The sequence below is a fragment of the Sapajus apella genome, unplaced genomic scaffold (genome assembly GCF_009761245.1).
Source record: "Sapajus apella isolate SASKATOON/1434 unplaced genomic scaffold, GSC_monkey_1.0 scaffold2, whole genome shotgun sequence".
NCBI classification, from domain to species: domain Eukaryota; kingdom Metazoa; phylum Chordata; class Mammalia; order Primates; family Cebidae; genus Sapajus; species Sapajus apella.
The window spans coordinates 31251485-31272005 of record NW_022436942.1 but is presented as its reverse complement, the minus strand read 5'-3'; the positions used below and the strand labels follow the sequence as shown (position 1 = coordinate 31272005).

The 20521-nt window shown below is 41.0% G+C and overlaps 1 protein-coding gene across 1 annotated transcript in view; it reads right to left on the bottom strand.

Annotated features, from left to right (window-relative positions):
• Window positions 1–20521, bottom strand: part of TPH2 (tryptophan hydroxylase 2) — a 97327-nt gene that overhangs the window by 43836 nt on the left and 32970 nt on the right. Inside the window, exon 7 of the mRNA XM_032295826.1 lies at window positions 13987–14122. Coding sequence (XP_032151717.1) covers window positions 13987–14122 — 136 coding nt within the window. The remainder of the gene's footprint in view (window positions 1–13986; window positions 14123–20521) is intronic.

Sequence of the window (20521 nt, the reverse complement as noted above, 5' to 3'; positions counted from 1 at the left end):
CATGGTTGAAGTAAATGAATGATGGTCAAGGGCCAAGATTGATGCCCACACAAAACAGATAGCATCACTCAATCACTCTATCAAAAAATCTTATTCCCACAACTCAAACCAAATCCCCAACCTTGGCCAATTACTTCATAGACAGCAGGTTGAAAGGGCAGCCAACTGAGAATAGTGGACAGTATGCTGAAAAAAAACTCCAAATTCATCCCATGTCAACTGTGTCAATAACTTCCTTTTTTGTACATGAACAGAACTGAATTTGTTTAAAAAAAAAAAAAAAAAAAAAAAAGGATAGGCCGAACTAACTTTGGGAAGAACTTAGTTAACAGTTTATAAAAAAAAAAATAAAAAGGAATATGAGGTGGTTATTCTTCAATCACATTGCTTATGGCAAATAATCAAATTCACTGGATTTTAGGGTATAGGGGTATTTAAATATAATCCAAGCCCTTCATTTTACATATGAAGAAATGAAAAATAAAGAAGAGGGAGAGAATATGCTGAGCTCCTACTATGTACTAGGTACTATGCTAAATGTTTTCATGTCACATTGGTAACTGAATCTTTCCTTATATGTTTCATAAAGGAATAATAAATATAAAAAGGGAAGATTTTTTATTCCAATTTAAAACTGAGGAAATTAAAATTTTAGAAATCTAAGAATCTTTTCCTAGGCTACCACACTTTTAATAAGAGACAGCGATAATTTTTTTTTTTAATTAGGGCCCCTCTTTGTTGCCCAGGCTAGAGTGCAATGGAGCAATCACAGCTCCTTGCAGCCTGGACCTCCTGGCACAACTGATCCTCCCACCTCAGCCCCTCGAGTAGTTAGGACTAAAGGTGCATGCCACCACACCTGGCTAATTTTTGTAGAAACTGGGGAGGGTAGAGGGGGTCTCACCATGTTGCCCAGGCTGGTCTTGAACTCCTGATCTCAAGTGATCTTCCCACCTCGGCCTCCCAAAGTCCTGGGATTACAGGCATGAGCCACTACACCCAGCTCAGAGACAAGGTCTGAAATTTTTTGAACTCCAAAGCTATACTCTCTGCTCTCTGTTGTTTCAATTTGTAGATATGGTATAAGTAAGAAAGGGGCTGGAGTGTACATAGCTTAGGCTATAGGAAAAGAGTTTAGCCAAGTTAGCTAGCACAAGTAAAAATGTAGTCAGTATTTCCTAAGTCTCTTTTCCTCCAACTCAGTGGTTCTCAACCTTCCAAATCACTTGAAGGGCCTTTTAAAAATACCGAATGGCTAGGCCCTGCCTAAGACTAATTCAGTCAGACTCCCTGAGATACACCTGAGCTTTTTTTTTTTTTTTAACTCTCTGCAGATGATAATAAGACACAGCCAGGGCTGAAATCCACTGTCATAACTGATTAGCTCTCCTAGCAAGCTTCAAGCAACTAGTACTTAAAACTACACCTGAATGTGATATCATGTAGAGCTGCTCAAGTTTAATTCCACTAAAATTGCATCATGGTACTGAAGAAGACTGAAAGGTGGTGGCTGAAAGGTAGAGAGGTAGCTAATTCCTTCTCCCTATGCATTTGATTCAGTTACAAGTACAATTCTTCTAAGCTGGGAGTGGACCCTATAGACTCATTCCTGTGACCAATTTGCAATATTGCCTGCACCAATATTGGATTTAAGATCAAGCAGCCCACCATGGAAAATCTGAAATCCCCCATTGTGGCTTATGATGTTAATACTAAAGAGCTCCCACTGATCCAGGCAGAATATGTGTCAACAATAATTTTAAATTAGTCACTAGGTCAAACTCCAAGAAAATACTGAAGATGAAGTAAACAAGGTGAACAGAAATTAAAATAACAATTATAGTGAATGCTTACTTCAAGCCAGGCACTGTGCTAAATGCTTCATAATGTAAGAAGAGAATAGGCTAGGTCAAGGCTACAGTAGTGGTAGATGCTTGATGCAATACGGAATTTACTTTTGAATGTGTTAAATACTTAAAGAAGGCCAATGCAAAAGACAGTCTTCTATCTAATTAGATACTAACGGAGTCTGAAAGCTTACTGGCAGAAGGTAAGGTGAAAAGTCAGCAGTTAGGAAAAAGGAAGAAAAATGCTAGAGATCCAAAGACATTCAAAAGTCAGTTCTCCATGGTAGAAAAAGGAGCTATCACCTGAGTATTAAGTTAAGGTGTCATTATCAGAAACCTATAACTCACTAGCCAACTTAAGAATCTTTAACAGCATTACAATGACAAAGTAATCTAACTTTGAAGAGGATAAAAGAAATTATAAATTTGGAAGAAATAAATCATACAATATAGCAGAGTAAGTTATATTGTTTCATTAAGAATGAAAGCCTGATGCGAGCTGTTTAGCAGAATTATTAATGGAACCTTAGAGATGTCCTTTGCTCTAAGTAGAAATGACCATGCCGTATTTTGCTAGCTCGTGTCCTCCTCTCAGCTCCATTTCTACACAGAGACCCTGGGAAAGAACTGTCCTTCAGATTCCTGAACAAAGTGTGGATGCAGTATGTCATGGGGTCAAGGCTTTAAGCACCTATATTTCAAGACCAGGAACAAGGTTATTATATTGTATGTCTTTGGTGAAACATTCTCAGAAATAAACCCTGTATTGTTCTCTATCCCACTGTCTTTGGCTAAGGCACATGTAGACAAAGGAAATTGAAGTGCCTGGAAACTCTTCAACCAGAGAGCGAAGATTTTTAACATTACTAATAAAAGCAATTCATTAACTTTGAAAACTTTACTTTTTTTTTTTTTTTTTTTTTTTTTTTTAGATTCTCTGAGATCAGAGGTCTTAGAAGCTGAATTGACCTTCACTCTTTGGGGCAGAGAGAGGTTCCAGGCTATGGGGAGCCTGAGGGATAATGTGGACCACAAAGCCTTCTTTCTAACCTCTGTACCAATTAAGGTCTGCTGGGCTCAAATTATGCTATTAAACTCTATTTTACAAAGTGCAAATGCCGCTGCTGCTGTGTCCTGCATATAAAGTTGTTTGAGATCCCCACTTTGGCTGTATTATCCACAGCCAAACCCCTGAGTATCTAATTATGAACAGGTTTCTGATGTGAGTTCATAACTATTGTCTTATCTCACCAGATCTCTCCTAAAAGATTCAATTATTTGGCCATAATTGCACCTGTCAGTACATGCTTCCTCCAATCTCTACATCAGCAAACTTTTCTCTTTTTAACTCCCATCCCTTTGATACATTTTTGCCTGAATAATACTTTTCAGAGCCCTTTTCACAAAAGTGCTCTGTTCACTGGAAATATAAGACCTTTCAAAGCTGTTAACACTGTAAAACATCGTGTCTCCTTTTAATAAAAAAAAAAAAAAAAAAAAAGCAAGAGCTGATACCAGACACTAAACTTTTGCTGCTCTAAATTGGAATCTTCTCTGATAAGCCCTGCAAGGGGGATTCTAAAGCCTGCAGAAATCGGTCTACAAAGGAGCCTGGGCGAAATGTCTCTGGGAAATTCTTAAATCAGTCCAAGAAAGTAGCCATCATTTTGCTATGAAGAAATAAGGGTTCTGGTTGTTAAGTTCAAATTCAAAATGAGTCTGGCATTTTTCTTATCAGTTTCCAAAGCTGACTCCTCGCACTGTGTATTGAACAACTCCTTTTTATTTTTGCTGTAAATTAAAGCCTTTACGAGGCATTGAGTGAGCATCCAACATTTGCTTCCCATCCCAAATCTGTGCATCTGTCTTTTAAAACATATTTCTATAGGTTTTGTTTGCTCTAAATGACACAGAAGCCAACACTTTAGCTAACTCATGAAGAGAAGGCAAGGGAGATGAGTGGGAGAGGTGGAGACTTTGCATTAATAAAAGGAAGCAGGAGGATGAGCTGGGAGCCAAAATAGGGTGTGTTTTTCAGCTTTCACACAACATTTGGTGGGTAAAGGCAAGTAATCTGGGATAACACACTGCAATACATTGCAGACAGTTGACTTAGTTTGCTTTCACTGCGTAAGATGATAAGGGGAATTAACTTGGTAGCGAGGCAACTTTTTCTTAGGGCTTCTTTTGGAGCCAGACACAGTTTCTTTGGTTTAGATTTAAAATAGCATACTGTAAAATCTGACCCAGATAAAATTTTAGGCAATTCTTATGATCACTCCTTCTTATATCCCTATCACAGTATAGCTACAAAGTTGCCTTTTTTTATGAAGCCAGGCACCTGGATGTTGCCCTGGAGAAAATCTTCTTTGCTTTTTCCCCTTAGGAATCATAAGGATATCCACCGATGTTTCTCTTGTTGACTACAATTCTTTTAAGACTGGCAGATATTATAGTTGTCTTTCTTAAAATTTAGTTCATTGTGTACCTATTAAGTACCAGGTGCTATATTAGGAACTGAAGCTTAAGAGTAAATAAGGCATAATCTTAGAATAACTCTTAGCAAAAGTCACCAACCGGTTCCATAAAAAGGCAATCAAATAGCAAGTACTAACTTTCCCGATGCGTCAAAAGAAACAGTTCCCCGTTCTGAGAGGGACCACAGAAAGACTACAGTGGAAATTCTCTTGGTATGTCACTAGCTCCCTACTGATATAGCTTAGATATTTGTACCCATCCAAATCTCATGTTGAAATGTAATCCCCAGTGTCGAAGGTGGGGCCTGGTATGGGGTGACTGGATGGCAGGGATGGATTTCTCATTAATGATTTAGCACCATCCTCTTGGTGCTATCCTTGGGATAGTGAGTGAGCTCTCCCGAGATGTGGTCTTTTTAAAAGTATCTGGCACACCCCCTCCAACTCTCTCTCTCGTTCCTACTTTCACCATGTGACCTGCCTGTTCCCTCTGTGCCTTCCTCCATGTTTGAAGGCTTCCTGAGGTCTCCTGAGAAAAAGATGCCACTATACTTCCTGTGCAGCCTGCAGGACCATGAGCCAATCAGATCTCTTTTCTTTATAAATTACCCAGTCTCAGGTATTTTTTATAGCAATGCAAGTATGACCTAATACACCCACCATTTCTGAGGTATTTCTTATTTCTTAAAGAAATAAGAGATATTTAACTTTCTCTCCACCTCTCCAAGTTCAGCGTAATTATGAAAGCAATATAACAATAACAGTCAAAAGCATATACCCTAGCATCAGACCTAAGTTTATCTCTCATATTCTTGTGTAGGCAAATTACCTACAGCAGCACTGTCCAACGGGACAGTCTGCAATAATGAAAATGTTCTACATCTGCACCATCCAATATAATAGCCACTTGACACAGGTGTCTACTGAACACTTGAAATGTGGCTAGAGCTGCTGAAGAACTAAGGGTGTACTTTCATTTAATTTCAGTTAATAAATGTAGATAACCACATCTTACGATATAGGACAGTACAGACATAGAGTTTTCTCATTTATAAAATGGAGATTGTAAGATTCCTTATCTCTTACTTTTTTTTTTTGAGATGGAGTTTTGCTCTTATTGCCCAGGCTGGAGAGCAGTGGCGTGATCTCAGCTCACTGCTACCTCCACTTCCTGGGTTCAAGCGATTCTCCTGCCTCAGCCTCCTGAGTAGCTGGGATTACAGGCTCCCTGCTGCCACGCACAGCTAATTGTTTTGTATTTTTACTAGAGACAGGGCTTTGCCATGTTAGCCAGGCTGATCTTAAACTCCTGACCTCAGGTGATCCACCCATCTTGGCCTCCCAAAGTGCTGGGATTACAGGCGTGAGCCACCGCACCAGGCCATCTCTTACATTATTAAATGATGTACTAAGAGAATGCAATTGAAAATGCATTAAAAACTTATTACATTAAGTTGTATTTATACCTAAGCCTACCATACTTAAATAAGTTTTGCCCTTTGAGAAGGTAATTTATTACTTCAAAAGAAGTAAGTTTCTCCAGGACAGAGGCTAGGCCATGTTCATATTTGGGTCTGCAGTGCTTAGAAAAGCCTAGCACATAAGATATGCTCAATAACTGCTTTTTGAACTCAACTGAATAGAGCAGGTGATGATGGGGCTCTGTTGCTCCAAATAGAGGTGAATCCAAGTGAAACTCAAGTATGGTTTTTCTAATTTCCAGTGTCACATAAAGGCTTTGGACCAGAACTTGGTTTTGCTATTTTCTAGTTGTATAACCTTGGGGAAATTACCTGACTTCTTTGAACCTTGGAATTGCCATCTGTAAAACGATGACAATCCTGTGCACCTCATAGAGTTGAGTGGGATGATGCCAGACAAACAGAACATGTGTGGGAACTGTCCGCTCCCTCTTTGCTTCTCTTCTGTGGTGGCTTCTGTGCCTGTCCAAAGACGTGATTCTCTATGCGGTAGTAAAGAGGTATGAACAGCAATTACCTCTTTCTTGCATAAAATTCAATCATTTTGGATTTCTTCTTCTGAACTTGCAATTTAAAAATGCAAATATTCCTGGAAAAATTTCTCCCTGGTCATCTCAGTCTTCCACACCTGAAAATACATAATGAACTTCTCCCTGACTACAGAGTGCTGAAGGAATATAAATTTTGATTTGAGTCTGGTGCTTATGAGTGCTAATTTTGGATTATGGGCTCCATACAAGGAAGACAGAGCTGGGTGCAGGGCTAGGGGAGGGTGACAGAAGGAATCCTGCTTTGAATAGGCAAAAAAAGAAAGAAGAAGAAGAAGGGTGGCTAACGCATTGAAGCTGTATCCCAAGTCACTAAGGAAAACAGCCTAAAAGAAGAAAAACAGACCTCCAGCAGACACTTAGACACAATTTTGGTTTCAAACTGCACATTTTAAATAATGTATAAGATTTTTTAAAATAGAATGTATATTGTTAGAATGCTTAAGCTCTTGAGACAAAAGGCTCTGTAAGAAGTCTCAGGGGTTATTTTTGCTTTTAGGCACTTCAGAAAACTAGACACAATATTATGATTGAAAACTTGGGAGTCCTGGAACACAGCCTTGTAACGAAGGACGCACTGGAATTTTATGAGGCACATTAGCCCTCCACATGAGTTTAAGAGGTGCCAAGAAAGGGTGGACTTATTTGGTATTTTTATAAAGCTTTTCTCTCTGCAAAGATCAAAGTGTTATTTCATCAGCGCTCACACAGGGAGGTTAAATGGCTTACAGTCACACTGGGAGCTGAGGGTGGGGCCTACATTTCTGGGTGAGCAGTCCTTAGGTCCTCCTGCCTGAGGATACAGTGGTCTCCTATCTGCATTACCACACTGTAGAAAGGTGCTGTCCCTTCTTTTTCCCAGTGAGATAGAAGATTCCTCCTCTTGATAAATGGGGCAGACCAACTGCGACCTTGTGAAGATGAAAGGAGAGGGCGGGCCTCTAAGGAGCCTGGAAGTTGGGCCAAGGACTGGATGGGGCAGCGCAGCACTAAACTATGTAATAGCCACAAAGTCTTTAGGGTTCTGGCAAATCAGGGTCACCAAACAAAAAAAAAGTATCCCTTTCAAATGACTTCTACAAAATATGCCATTAGAAAACAACAACTACAAAAAAATGCTATTCAACTTCAGCATACAAATTTTGAGTCTTTCTGTTTAGTGTTACCAATTAACAAAACAGCAGTTAAGCCCACAGTTGCTGGCATTACTCCGAAGTTCAAACCCTGACTCAGGTACATACCAGCTGTGTTACCTTGGGCAATGTACTTAACCTTTCTGTGCCTCATTTCCTCCTCTATAAACTCAGAATAATAATAATAATAATAATGAAACTCAAAGCATTGTAGTATTAGGTGAACTCGTTCACACATAACACATAAAGTAGTGTCTGGTGCTATTAACAGTGAACCTGTATCCAGCTGATATATAGTAGACATGTGTGCTATTCATAGTGAAAAGTCTTGTTGCTACTGCTGTTGTGGTTGCTGTCGAGATTATCTGTGCTGGAGGATGGAAGGAATTAAAGCATTTTCAGGTCTTGGGCACCTCTAACATCTTAACTGGCCCTCACTATAGGCCAAACCAGAGGCTACCAAACTGAGGGTATGTGCGCCGGTTACAAAGAAGGAAAGGAAGGCCAGATGGAATTGGCTTTCTGGGAATCTGCCAGTGTCTGAGAATCACTGGTAATAATAATGCTGCTCGGCTATCCTGAGCTGCAAGAATAGTAATAGTGCTATGGAGGAAGCCAGTTGGATGAGCAGGAAGCTTGGCACCAAGCTCACATGTCCTATGGGAAAGAACAAGTTTAAGCTAAACACAGCTCATGGGCATACAGGTTAAACTCCATAAAGCTCTGGTTTATCCTCCCCACTCTGCAGTAAGACCATGCTGAGATGACCTCAGCAAGGCCTGATATTAAAAACGCCAACAACAGCCAGGGCCTAAGTCCCAGAACCTCTCTGGTGGGAACAAGGAGGAAAAGTTGGGAATGAAAAAATTCATATTTTTCCTCTCATTATGGATCTAATGAGAGGCAACTGTTTAATCAAGAGAGGAGCAGCCAAGCTTTCCTAATAAGCAAGGTTTAAGCATAAATTCATTTCCTTTACTTAGAATCAGATGAAAAATAGTGTCAGAAATAATTCGCTTTCATTTTTCTTATAACATTAAACAGTGGTAATTATAAGAAAAATCACCTGACTGTAAAGTCTTGTAACAGTTATATTTAAAAATAACATTAAATGCCTCTAAACTGGTCAACAGCCACAAAAAAAGATGTTCTTAATGCAAATGTATTTCATTGTATTATGGCAATAAAAGTTGCAACATTAGTCACCGGTGTCCTGAATTATTTCTCAAAGGTGAGAGTTTGCTCTTTGATTTGAAAAATGATGCCAGCAGAAAAGAAGAGATGTGTGGAATGGGAACAACACAGCAAAGGGTGTTGCCTTGGCATTAGAAACAGAATACCACGCCCACATGGCCCAAGCTGGTGGCCAGAGATTAGAACTGTGAGTTATCTTTCCCACCTAGCAGACTGGGCCCCCATTTTGCCTTTTAAACAGACCACTGAGGCACCAGACCATGAACCTTAAAGGGGCCACACTCTGCTAGTTGCCAGGGTTTGTGCTATCTCTCTCCCTCCCTCCCACTCTCTCTCTCTATCTTTTTCTGTTTCTCTGCCTGACTCTCCATTCCTTACTCACGTGACCCAGGGATGAAAGAGGACTGCTTTCCTGATACATTGCACCCTCTCTGCCTAGGATCTGCAAGTAACCCTGTTCTAAAAGAAGGTGAGGTGGCAGAAGGGCATAGCACAAGAGAGCACACAATGGACTTCCCAGAGAGACAAAAAGAAGATCAGGGAGATTTAGAACTTCTCAATTCTTTGTTCTGCCACTGTACACATGTCAGGTGATGCTCACATGCCACGTAACTTAGAACTCTGCATCATTCCCTCTCATTTCAGTGCAAGAGAGGGAAGGTATTACTCAAATAACCTTCAATTTGGCCCAATTGATTTGTTTTAAGGAAATCATTTGCAAATTTCATTACCCGATTAGAAAGAACATTGTAATCACAACTGATCAAAGCATGAAGCCAGGCAATACTGAAATGCAGATTCATTGCCTCAGGCACTGGTCAAAGGGAGATAAAGCAAGAGTACCTTTCTTCTTCTAGCAGATCAGTGAACTTTCAATCCAGGCATTAATGCATAGAAAAGCAACTCCTCCCCTCAGGAAAACCAGGAGTCACTAATTCGCCAGGAGTTCCTTTATTGTCCTCCAGGCCAGAAAACTTTCCCCAGGGAAGCAGTCCAATCTGCCATCACTATTTTTTTCTTTTTATAGAATCAGGGGGTCCACATGCAGGTTTGTTACAGAAATCTATTGTGTAATGGTGAGGTTTGAGATTCTAGTGTACCGGGTTTAGAGAAGCTAGAGTCTTTAAAATTGTAAAAGTAAAAAGAAGTCAAAGATATGTTTAAAATCTAACGTATGTTGAAAGCTATGATGGCAAAATACATTCTACCCAGGCTGAAAGGGAAAATAAAATTCTCTTTTCAGATAATGTCTTTTTTGTTGCTTCATGCTCATTTCTACCTGGGTCTTCAGGGCTCACCTTTGTCTCATTAGCGCTGCCTCCACTACAACAGTTCAGCAATTGAAGGCAGTTATTTGGAAGCACAGTACAAGCACCAAACACAGTAGCCAAGTTGAACTTCACTAATTGGAGAATATGCCCTCTAGTTGGTTTTCAATTGAGGAAATGGGATTTCATTACAAAGACAATGCCTGTGAAAGTGCTTGGGCAGGAAACAGCCCTCCCAGTATAGTACCTATAGATTCAAACTATGTGGCTGAGAAGGGACTTAGGACTTTGCAACATACAAGGATTAAAAAGATCTTTACAGAGCATTTTGTCTGCACAGTATATTTCTGGAAGTATGCAATGGAAATAGTAGCAGTGGTGGCCTCTGGAGAGGATGAACCAGGTATCAAAGGGACAGAGGATGGAAAAGAACTCACTGTTCACAGTATACCTTTTAGTGCACTTCAAATTCTAAACTATGCATATGTATTACCTATTCATAAAGTAATAATTTTAAAAAGCAAATGAATGGGCTGTAATCCCAGCACTTTGGGAGGCTGAGGCATATGGATCACCTGAGGTCAGGAGTTTGAGACCATCCTGGCCATCATAGTGAAACTCCATCTCTACTAAAAATATAAAAACTCAGCTGGGTGTGGTGGTACACAGCTGCAATCCCAGCTACTCAGGATGCTGAGCAGGAGAATTGCTTGAACCCGGGAGGCAGAGGTTGCAGTGAGCTGAGATTGCGCTACTGCACTCCAACCTAGGTGACTGAGTGAGATTCTGTCTCAAAAATAAGTAAATAAATATGAATGATATTAAACCCACAAAAAATAGAGGGCTTGTAAAAACAACCCCGTTAGTTCATTCCAAGTTTCCACCCTCTGACTTAGTCTCCTCTTGTCTGTGTAGTCATAGGAGCCTTGGAAGAAAACTACACAGGCCAAGCACGGTGGCTCACGCCTGTAATCCCAGCACATTGGGAGGCTGAGGCAGGCGGAGGTCAGGAGTTTGAGACTAGCCTGACCAGTATGATGAAACCCCGTCTCCACTAAAGATACAAAAAATTAGCTGGGCATGGTGGTGCGTGCCTGTATCCCAGTTACTCGAGAGGCTGAGGCAGGAGAATTGCTTGAACCTAGGAGGTAGAGGTTGCAATGACCTGAGATCCCGCCATTGCACTCCAGCCTGGGTGATGGGGCGAGACTCCGTCTCAGAAAAAAAAGAAAAAGAAAATAACTACTCAAATCTATTATGGATGCTTACATTCACTTCTGAACTTACAATCTTTATTTGTAACTACCAGAAACTTCTCCATCTAGAGGTTCCAGCCATGGACACCTCAAAGACATTATACACCAAACCCAAATTCTCCTCTTCCCCCGCTCTTTTCTTTCCTCTTCCCTCCCTGCCTGATCCTCCTCCAATATTCTCAGTCATTAATAGAAATGACTTCCCACTCAGCTTCTCAAACAAAACCTTTAGCCTTACCTTAGGAGCCCTCCCCTCATCTCACCCCTGCTGTAGTCACCGAATATTGTTACTTCCATCTCTATGGTGTTAAGAGGGCATCAAATAGGTGCCCTCTTGTACTATGTTACTGACCTCTTCTAGCTCCACACCTTATGAACTATAATCCTTCATAGAATGTAGCTCCCCAGCTGGTTTTCCATGTTGCTCATTCTCGACAATTCCTCAGCCCTCAACCCCAGTCATTTTTCTCCAATACACTTACCCAATTATGCCTAAGAACCTTGGATAGCTCCCTGTTGCCTACAGAATTAAGTCCAAATGTCCTAGTTTGATAAATGGTCATTTATTATGTGACCTGAAGATACATTTCATCCCTAATACATAAACTGTACCCTGGCTATTCTGTTCTAACAAGCCTTGCTCATGTGTGCCTATTGGGTGTCTCCACAACTTTTCACTTGCTGTTTTCCCTGACTCGGAAAGCTTCCCCTTCCCTCCCCACCCAGCCTTGTCCAAAAATGAAATTTCTGCTCATCCTTCCAGGCCCTCACTCAGGTTATACGTTCTCTGAAAAGCCTTTCGGTACTGTGCCTTCCTCTCTGCTCTCCAGCACCTTTTACACACACTGATTATAACTCTAACCACACTATTTCCTAATTATTTATGTTTCTATCTCCACTGCCAGAATGTGTGCTGCTTTAAAAAAAAAAAAAAAAGCCTACTATATTTTATTTATCTCTGAATCCACTGCACTGCCCTGCTAGCATTCCACATAAATGTTTGCTGAATGAACTGACCGAAAGTACTTTGGTAAAAATGTTAACACATTATCCTCTGTGGCTAAAATCTCATTTCTTTGCCTCTCTCTCTCTCTGCATACCTATTGGCATGCTATCACAGGTCTCAGGAGGGCCAGTTATTCAAAGGGAACTAACAAAGTGCCTTCTATTTGTAAACAGAGCCATTTGTAAACCCTCTGGGCTAGATTTAGAGATTGCCTTTCTAACTCTGACAGTGCTCCTTTGAGTACTCACTCCACTGAAAGAAGCACTTCTTTACCAAATGTCTGGGGTCCTATAAGTAACCTTTGTTTACCCTGAAAACACTTTCAGGGAAGCTGAAAAAGCTTAAAAAAAATGTACTGACCCTACAGGGACCTACCTGGACAGTAAGCTTTATGCCAGCCTAGGAAGCAGAGGGGTGCTTCAGAGACTTGACTTATTCCTACACACTTCCACTGCCATCAGCTACTTAACTGCCTGAACCTCAAAAGCTTCTCTGCTCCCCAGTGAAGACCATGGCAACCCATTAACCACAAGCGCATTCAAGTAAAGCAGCATTGTAAGCATACCCTGAGTGGCCTGAAGAACAGTGGGGGGAAAGCAAGACCCGCATTTTAATGGAGCCCAGGAAGGTAAACGAATCCCATAGCTCCAGCCTCAGGATCTTTGCTTTTGCTGTCCTCTTGACCTGGAATTCTTCATCCCATCATATCCACATTCAAGTCTTTGCTCAAATGTTGCCTACCAAGAACCTGTCCTGACCCAATCCAAAAAAGCAGCGCCCAGGACTCTCCATCTCCTCCCCGCTCTCTATTTGTCTTCACAGCACTTATTAGCACTTCATGGTAGCACTTACACCTGACACCATATTCTCTATCTGTCTGTCTATATGCTAACCACTGTCTTCACCATTCACCTGGAAGGGCAGGAATGCTGTCTCGTTCCCAGATAATCCAAGCAAGTAGTTGTCTCCCAGTAAATGCTTGTTACATTCTTTAAAGAGCTCAAAGAAATACGATACAGGTCATTTCACACTAAGAGACTGTACAGTCCCATGTGAGATTAGGCCAAATGATTAACATGCGGGAGTTCCCAGCTTACTCCTGCTTCCTACCCATGACAGAGCAGTATAGCATCACCTCTTAGCTTCTCTCTCCCACTCCTAGCCTACCCATTGTCCAGGAGAGAATGGATAAAAGCCCCAAAGGAAAACTGACAGAACCAGAGAAGAACCACAAACCTCATATATACCTGGAGGTGATGGGCAGGATTAGAGGAATGTTCAAGAAACTAAAATGGCAGGGAGAGCCAAGCACAGAGTTCGGGGTTTGGAGGTGATGAAAAAGATGAGAGAGGATTACTAATGAGTTGGTATGGTGTGTGCACATGAACCTCCTTCACATGAAAGAGGCCTCCTGACAAGAGAGGCACACATGTTCTGACCATGTGTTGACGTCTACTTTACACTTCTGTGCCTTCTCTTCCTCATCAGAAATGGAGATCTGGCCAAGCAGATGGCTCAGTGTTGGGATAAAGCTAGAGCAACCAGCCAGAGCTGGAATAACAGTGGCCCCAGTGGACCCAGCTGAGGAGTCTGATCCTTCAATTCGCCCTTTTTTCTTTAGGTGAATGATGTGACTCTCATTGGCTCAAAGAAATTAGTTTGGAGGTAAAACTAAATTAGTTTGGAGGGCCTAAGTCATTTTCAAGTAAAGCGATCATTGGCCACTTTATGGTGTGGTGGTCTCTGTCCAGCCTGGGCTTTAATGTAGATACTCACGGTTCTGGAGTGTAAAGGGGATCTGAGCCATGCCGGATGTACTGGGTACAGTGGAACACTCTGTAGGCCAGTCCCGCCAGAAAATCTCGTGGGCTCAGGTATCCAGCCACGGGTCTCACAGTGAAGCCAGACCTTTCTAAAAAGGCAACAGAAAAAGCCAACTAAATATTAACCCAGCAAGACTTGAAGGCCCAAGCAGGAGCTTCTACTAGTTATAAGGAAGATCCAGAAACAAAGTAATCAAGGTCATAAACATCTTGACAACTGAATGATGTATACTGTTAGCAGCTATCATGTTTGGTGCTTCTGATGACTAAAATCACTTTCAAAGATGGTTTCCGGGGAAGAAGACATTCAATAAAATGAAAAGAAGGGTGAAAAAAGTATTCAGAGATTTAAATTCAGAAGCCCAATTAGGATAAGAAATCTCAGATAAATCGATTACAATCTAAAGTGATGCTTAGGATGCATTACCTAGTATCTTTCTAAGAGACATACCGAGGGACCTCTTCTGTGTGCATGTGCTCAGTGACACACAGCTAAGGCACCCCTTTCACTAGCATCTTCTTGAACTCCCAACCTCAGGTGATCCGCCCGCCTTGGCCTCCAAAGTGCTTGGATTACAGGCGTGAGCCACCACGCCCGGCCCACGATCACTAGCATCTTCAAATCAGTTCACACTGTGGCTTTCTATTGCCAATTCCTGCTAACTCCTTCATTCTATATTGTTATTTCTGTGATATTATATCAATTACCATGATTTGAAGAGGTACACCAAAACCCTACATGCTCTATTGGTTTATGGTAAGAGGAAACAATGTAAGAACACAATAAAGCCTATAAAACTGCCCGTACCACTAATTTAACTAGGTTGTGAGTCATCGGTGTTCTCAGTCTAAGGGCTACCTAATGTTTTCTTCTCAGGAAGGCCCAGAAAACTTACAACAGAAGGGATATTCTCTCTTTTTTTTTTTTTTTTTTTGGAATGCACATTTTATCAAAATGTCATATAGAGTCGCACATTGCTTAATAATGAGAAAATCTTCTGGGAAATGCATTGTTAGGTGATTTTGTTGTTGTGTAAATCTCATACAGTGTACTTACACAAACCTAGATAATACAGACTACTCCTGGGCTACAAATTTTTACAACATATTACTGTACTAAATACTGTAGGCAATTATAAACCATTAGTAAGTATTTGTGTCTCTAAACATATCTAAACATAGAAAAGGTATGGTGAAATTATGGTATTATAATCTCATAAGATCACCCCTATGCATGTGGTCCATTGTTGACCAAAAAGTCTATATGTAGCACATGACTGTACTTTTAAGTGGCTGTTTTATGTTCTGTTCTCTTCTCACAAGAGCAGTTCTATTTTTTAATATAAGTTGTATATATTTAAAGTGTATAACTTGATGTTTTGATACACACATACAGTAAGTCCTCAACATTGTCAGTAGGTTCTTAGGTTCTCGGAAATTGTGACTTTAAGTGAGAAGACATAAAGCAGGTCCTAGAATAATATCATTTCCTTCAACGTTGTATTGTCATAATGTTGATGAGGGGAAAAATTTGTTTTATTATACATTGTTTCACTTTAAGTCACAGTTTTCAAGAACCTATCGATGACGTTAACTGAGGACTTACTGTAATAGTGAAATGATTACTACATTCAAGTTCATTAACACATCTGTGTTCTCATATAGTTATGTGTGTGTGTGTGTGTGTGTGTGTGTGTGTGTGTAAGAGCACATAAAATTTACTATTGTAGCAAATTTCCCTTATGTAATATGGTATTATTAACTATAGTCTTCATGCTGTTCATTAAATCTCTAGATTACTAGGCACTGTGGCTCACACCTCTAATCACTGCACTTTAGAAGGCCAAGGTGGGTGGATAGTTTGAGGCCAGGAGTTCGAGACCAACATGGGCAACATGGCAAAACTTCATCTCTACTAAAAATAGAAAAATTAGCCAGCATGGCGGCATGAACCTGTAATCCCAGCTACCCGAGGACTACAGGTGAGGCATGAGAATTGCTATAGCCTTGGAGGTGGAGGTTGCAGTAAGCCAAGATTGCACCACTGCACTCCAGCCTGGGCAACAGAGCAAGACTCTAAGAAATAATAATGAATGAAAAAGATCTCTAGACTCATTCATCCTATCTAACTGCAACTTTGTACTTTTTGACCAATATCTTCCCCACTTACTCCACCTCCTGCCCCTTATAATGTCCTGATGCCAGCATTGTAAAGGTTCCCACTCTGAAAACATCAACTCATTAGGAGACTGTGGCAGAATGGTTGAAAATGATCTTAAGAGGCAAGAACCAACTAAGCTTATAAAACAAGCCCAGCCTGGGATTTCTGGTACCTTCATGGAAATAACCTATTCTCAGGCCTCCTCAGACCCGTAATTCAAACAGCATTGTGTTCATTTCAAAAGCTTTCACTTTGGATTATTCCCTGGTGAATATCAAAAAGATAAGTATATTTTCTTCTTTTTCCATATTACATCAATTAAGCCAGTATATCCCACATGTGGGACATATGTAACAGTACACAGAGGAATTTTTTTTATTTTAATAGTTATGTATTTTATTTTTATGTGAGTTAGAAAAAATATGAAAGCATGACATCAAGAACTTTGAATTTGTAGATACCATTGCTTTAAAAGTTTCTGTTTTAAATAAATTAGGTATTTAAAAGTGAGTCAATGTAATGATATAGGAACATCTACACTTACATCATACTGGCTACATGCCAGGGAGTGATACAAACTAGGCCATATATCCAGTTCACCAAGGGTTGTGGAAAACAACAATGAAAGAAATAGCTAAGACTCTGCTATATTTAATATGTTTTAGGCACATTAGGCCTTTAAGATATATCAATTAATTTCTCCTCCCAACCACCTTGTGAGGTAGATGGAATTACTATCTTCCTTGAGAGAGGAGGAAACAGAGATACAGAAAGGTTAAGGTGATTCTTCTAAGGTCACCCAGCTAGAAGTGACAGAGTGGGTATTAAAGCCCTGATATTCTACACCCAAGATCTATGCTCTAAGCCCCTTTACTATACTGCCTCTCATAAGAATATTAATTTGGGGCCGGGCACAGTGGCTCACACCTATAATCCCAGCACTTTTGGAGGCCAAGGCAGGCGGATCACCTGAGGTGAGGAGTTTAAGACCAGCCTGGCCAACATAAAGAAACCCCCTGTCTCTACTAAAAATACAAAAATTAGCCAGGTGCGTGGCATATGCCTGTAATCCCAGCTACTTGAGAGGCTGAGGCAGGAGAGTGGCTTGAACTTGGAAGGTGGAGGTTGCGGTAAGCTGAGATCGCGTCATTGCTCTCTAGCCTAGGCAACAAGAGTGAAACTCCATCTCCAAAAAAAAAAAAAAAAAATACAGCAGTAACTATGAAATAACATTCTAACTATCAGGGTTTGGGGAACAGCGTAGTAAAAAGCCATCCCCATATAAGGAGCTCATAGTAAAGAGGTAATATGCATATAGCTCTGTGGCAAACCAAGAGGAAATGATGGGAGAGTACAGTCTAGTGAAGCAACAACATAAGGCATGAGATAATTAGGTGCTAATTAAGTGACACTGATTGGTAGTTCTCAGTCTCTTTTCCTCAGTAACAAATATAGTAGATAATGTTCACACATAACACAGAGTGAAATCAGAGTGGGAGAGGTCATGGTGGCTGCTATGATCGAGATCCATGGAGGAGGCAGGACTTGCTCTGAGTCCTGAAGAATAAGTAGAATTTGAGTAGGTGGAGAAGAAATGAAATTTTCTAGAAAAGAACAGAGTTTACTCTCTTTCTAGAGAGATAGTTTTCTCTCTTTATCTCTTTCTAGCAAAGACAAAGAGAGTCCACAGCAAGGTCAGAGGGTTTGTACAGGGCAGTTGCATCGGGAAACTTACTTGGAAACTTGGGTCAGGCCAGGTTGAGGCTGAACTGTTCAGACTTGAACGTATAAAACGGAGATCAGCAAACTATCACCTGCAGGCCAAATCCAGCTCACTGCCTGTTTTTGTATACCCCATAAGTAAGAACAATTTTTTGTTTGTTTGTTTGTTTTGAGACAGAGTCTCACTCTGTCAACCAGGCTGGAGTGTAGTGGCACAATCTCAGCTCACTGCAACTTCTGCCTCCCAGGTTCAAGCGATTCTTGTGCCTCAGCCCCACAAGTAGCTGGGACTGCAGGCGCCCACCACAATGCCCGGCTAATTTCCGTATTTTCAGTAGAGACAGGGTTTTGCCATGTTGGCCAGGCTAGTCTCGAACTCCTGACCTCTAGTGATCTGTCTGCCCTAGGCTCCCAAAGTACTGGGATTACAGGCATGAGCCACTGCACCCAGCCAGTTTTTATATTTTTTAATAGACACGTTTAAATGGCCATCAAAGTGCCTATATAATAGCCTTGATTTTGCCTCTTGGCCCAAAAAGCCTAAAATATTTACCATCTGGCCCTTTACAAAAAATGTTTGCCAGTCCCAGTGGAAACAAGAGGGAGTCAATGATAGTTTCTAAGCAGAGATGTCAGTAAAAAGGTAATGCTTTAGAAAGTATTGTTTATGGGCGGTGGGCAGGAGAGTTAAGGGAAGAAAATATAAGTATCGAGGTTATAAATTGATGAGGACCTTCATTTGGATGGTAGCAGTAGAACAGAAAGAAAAGGACAGATTTACCACGTGTCATAAAGCCATAAGTGGCAATAGGGGGAGACTGTGGTGAGCTCAATAATGGCTCCCCAAGAATGCCTACATTCTAATTCCCTGAATCTGTGAATATGTGACCTTACATGGCAAAACAGACTTTGCAGATGTTGTTAACTTAAGAATCTTGTGATGGAGAACCTGTCCTAGATTATTTGGATGGGGCCAATATAATCATAAGAGCGCTTATAAGAGGGAGGAAGGAGGGTCAGAGTCAGAGAAGGAGATGTGACAATGAAAGCAAAAGGTTGGAGTAATGCAAGGATGGGGCCACAAGCCAAGGAATGCAGAACTCTAGAAGCTGGAAAAGGCCAGGGCACAGAAGCCACCAGAAGGAATGAGCCCTGTAACACCTTGATTTTAGACTTCTGATCTCCAGAACTGTGAGATAACTCGTGTTGTTTTAAGTCACAAAGTTTGTGGTAATGTGTTATAGCTATTATTGGACACTAACACAAAGAAGGACTGATTATGGGCAGGGGTGGGGATAACATGGGTAGGAATTCAGAGGAGTCCTTAAAGGCAAGCCTGATGAGTGTAGAGAAAAAATTACTGATAGAAACTGGGAAAACAAGCAAGAAAGCAAGTTCCAGGAAAGAAAGCAGGGAAAGAAGTTTTTGCTTTTGGAACTGTTGCACTTGAAAGAAGAGAGAGAAAAGAGCAGAGAATTCAAGGACTTAAGCACAATGAAGAACAGAGGAAGAAATAGGACCACCATGAAACTTTGCCTTTTCCCCCAACCCCTCACAAGCCTATTTCCTAGCTATTGTTCCAAGGGGGTGTTGTCAGTGAAGGAACCCACAGACAGTGTGAAACGATGTCACTGTATGAGTCATAGGGTTCTCTAGTGTAACATTAGCAACAAGTACAGTCCCTGGCACACAAATTATAATGTAAAGTATTGATCAGTCGGTTGACTGATTGATTGACAAGTTGTGTCACCAGAAAGAGGTCCCATTCCAGACCCCAAGAGAGGATTCTTGGATATTACACAAAGAATTCAAGGTGAATTCATAAAGTGAAAACAAGCTTATTAAGAAAGTAAAGGAATAAAAGAACACTCCATAGGCAGAACTCTGGCACGGATCACTGGTTGCCCATTTTTATGGTTATTTCTTGATTATATGCTAAACAAGGAGTGGATTTTCATGAGTTTTCTGGGAGAGTGGCGGGCAATTCCCAGAACTGAGGGTTCCTCCCCTTTTTACACTATGTAGGGTAACTTCCCAACATTGCAATGGCATCTATAAACTGTCATGGCACTGATAGGAGTGTCTTTTAGCATACAAATGCCTTATGATTAGAGTATAATCAGCGGTGAGGCTGACCAGAGGTCACTCTCATCACCATCTTGGTTTTCGTGGGTTTTGGCTGGCTTCTTGGGTCTTTATGACCTGTATCTTGTGCCAACTCCTGTCTCATCCTGCAACTCAGAATACCTTAACCTCTGGCAATGCAGCCCAGTAGGTCTCAGCCTGATTTTACCCAGTCCCTACTCAAGATGCAGTTGCTCTGGTTCAAATGCTTCTGACAGTAGCCTGATTTCCTCCAGGGGAAAGTCACTAATGTTCAACATTATCCATAAGATTTCATCATTCAGTACATAATTTTTAACAAAGCAAATAAAAAGGCACCTTTGGAAGTCATTTCATACCCAGGTAGCCCAGCATAGTAGCTCCTCGATCAGAAAAAGCTCAGAGCTGAACTTGCCAATGTCCTTTGGGCCTTTCCATTTATAGCAGCCAACCACAAAGAGGCCTCAGCAAGCCCCTGAGCTGCAAAAACAGCTGAGTCCAT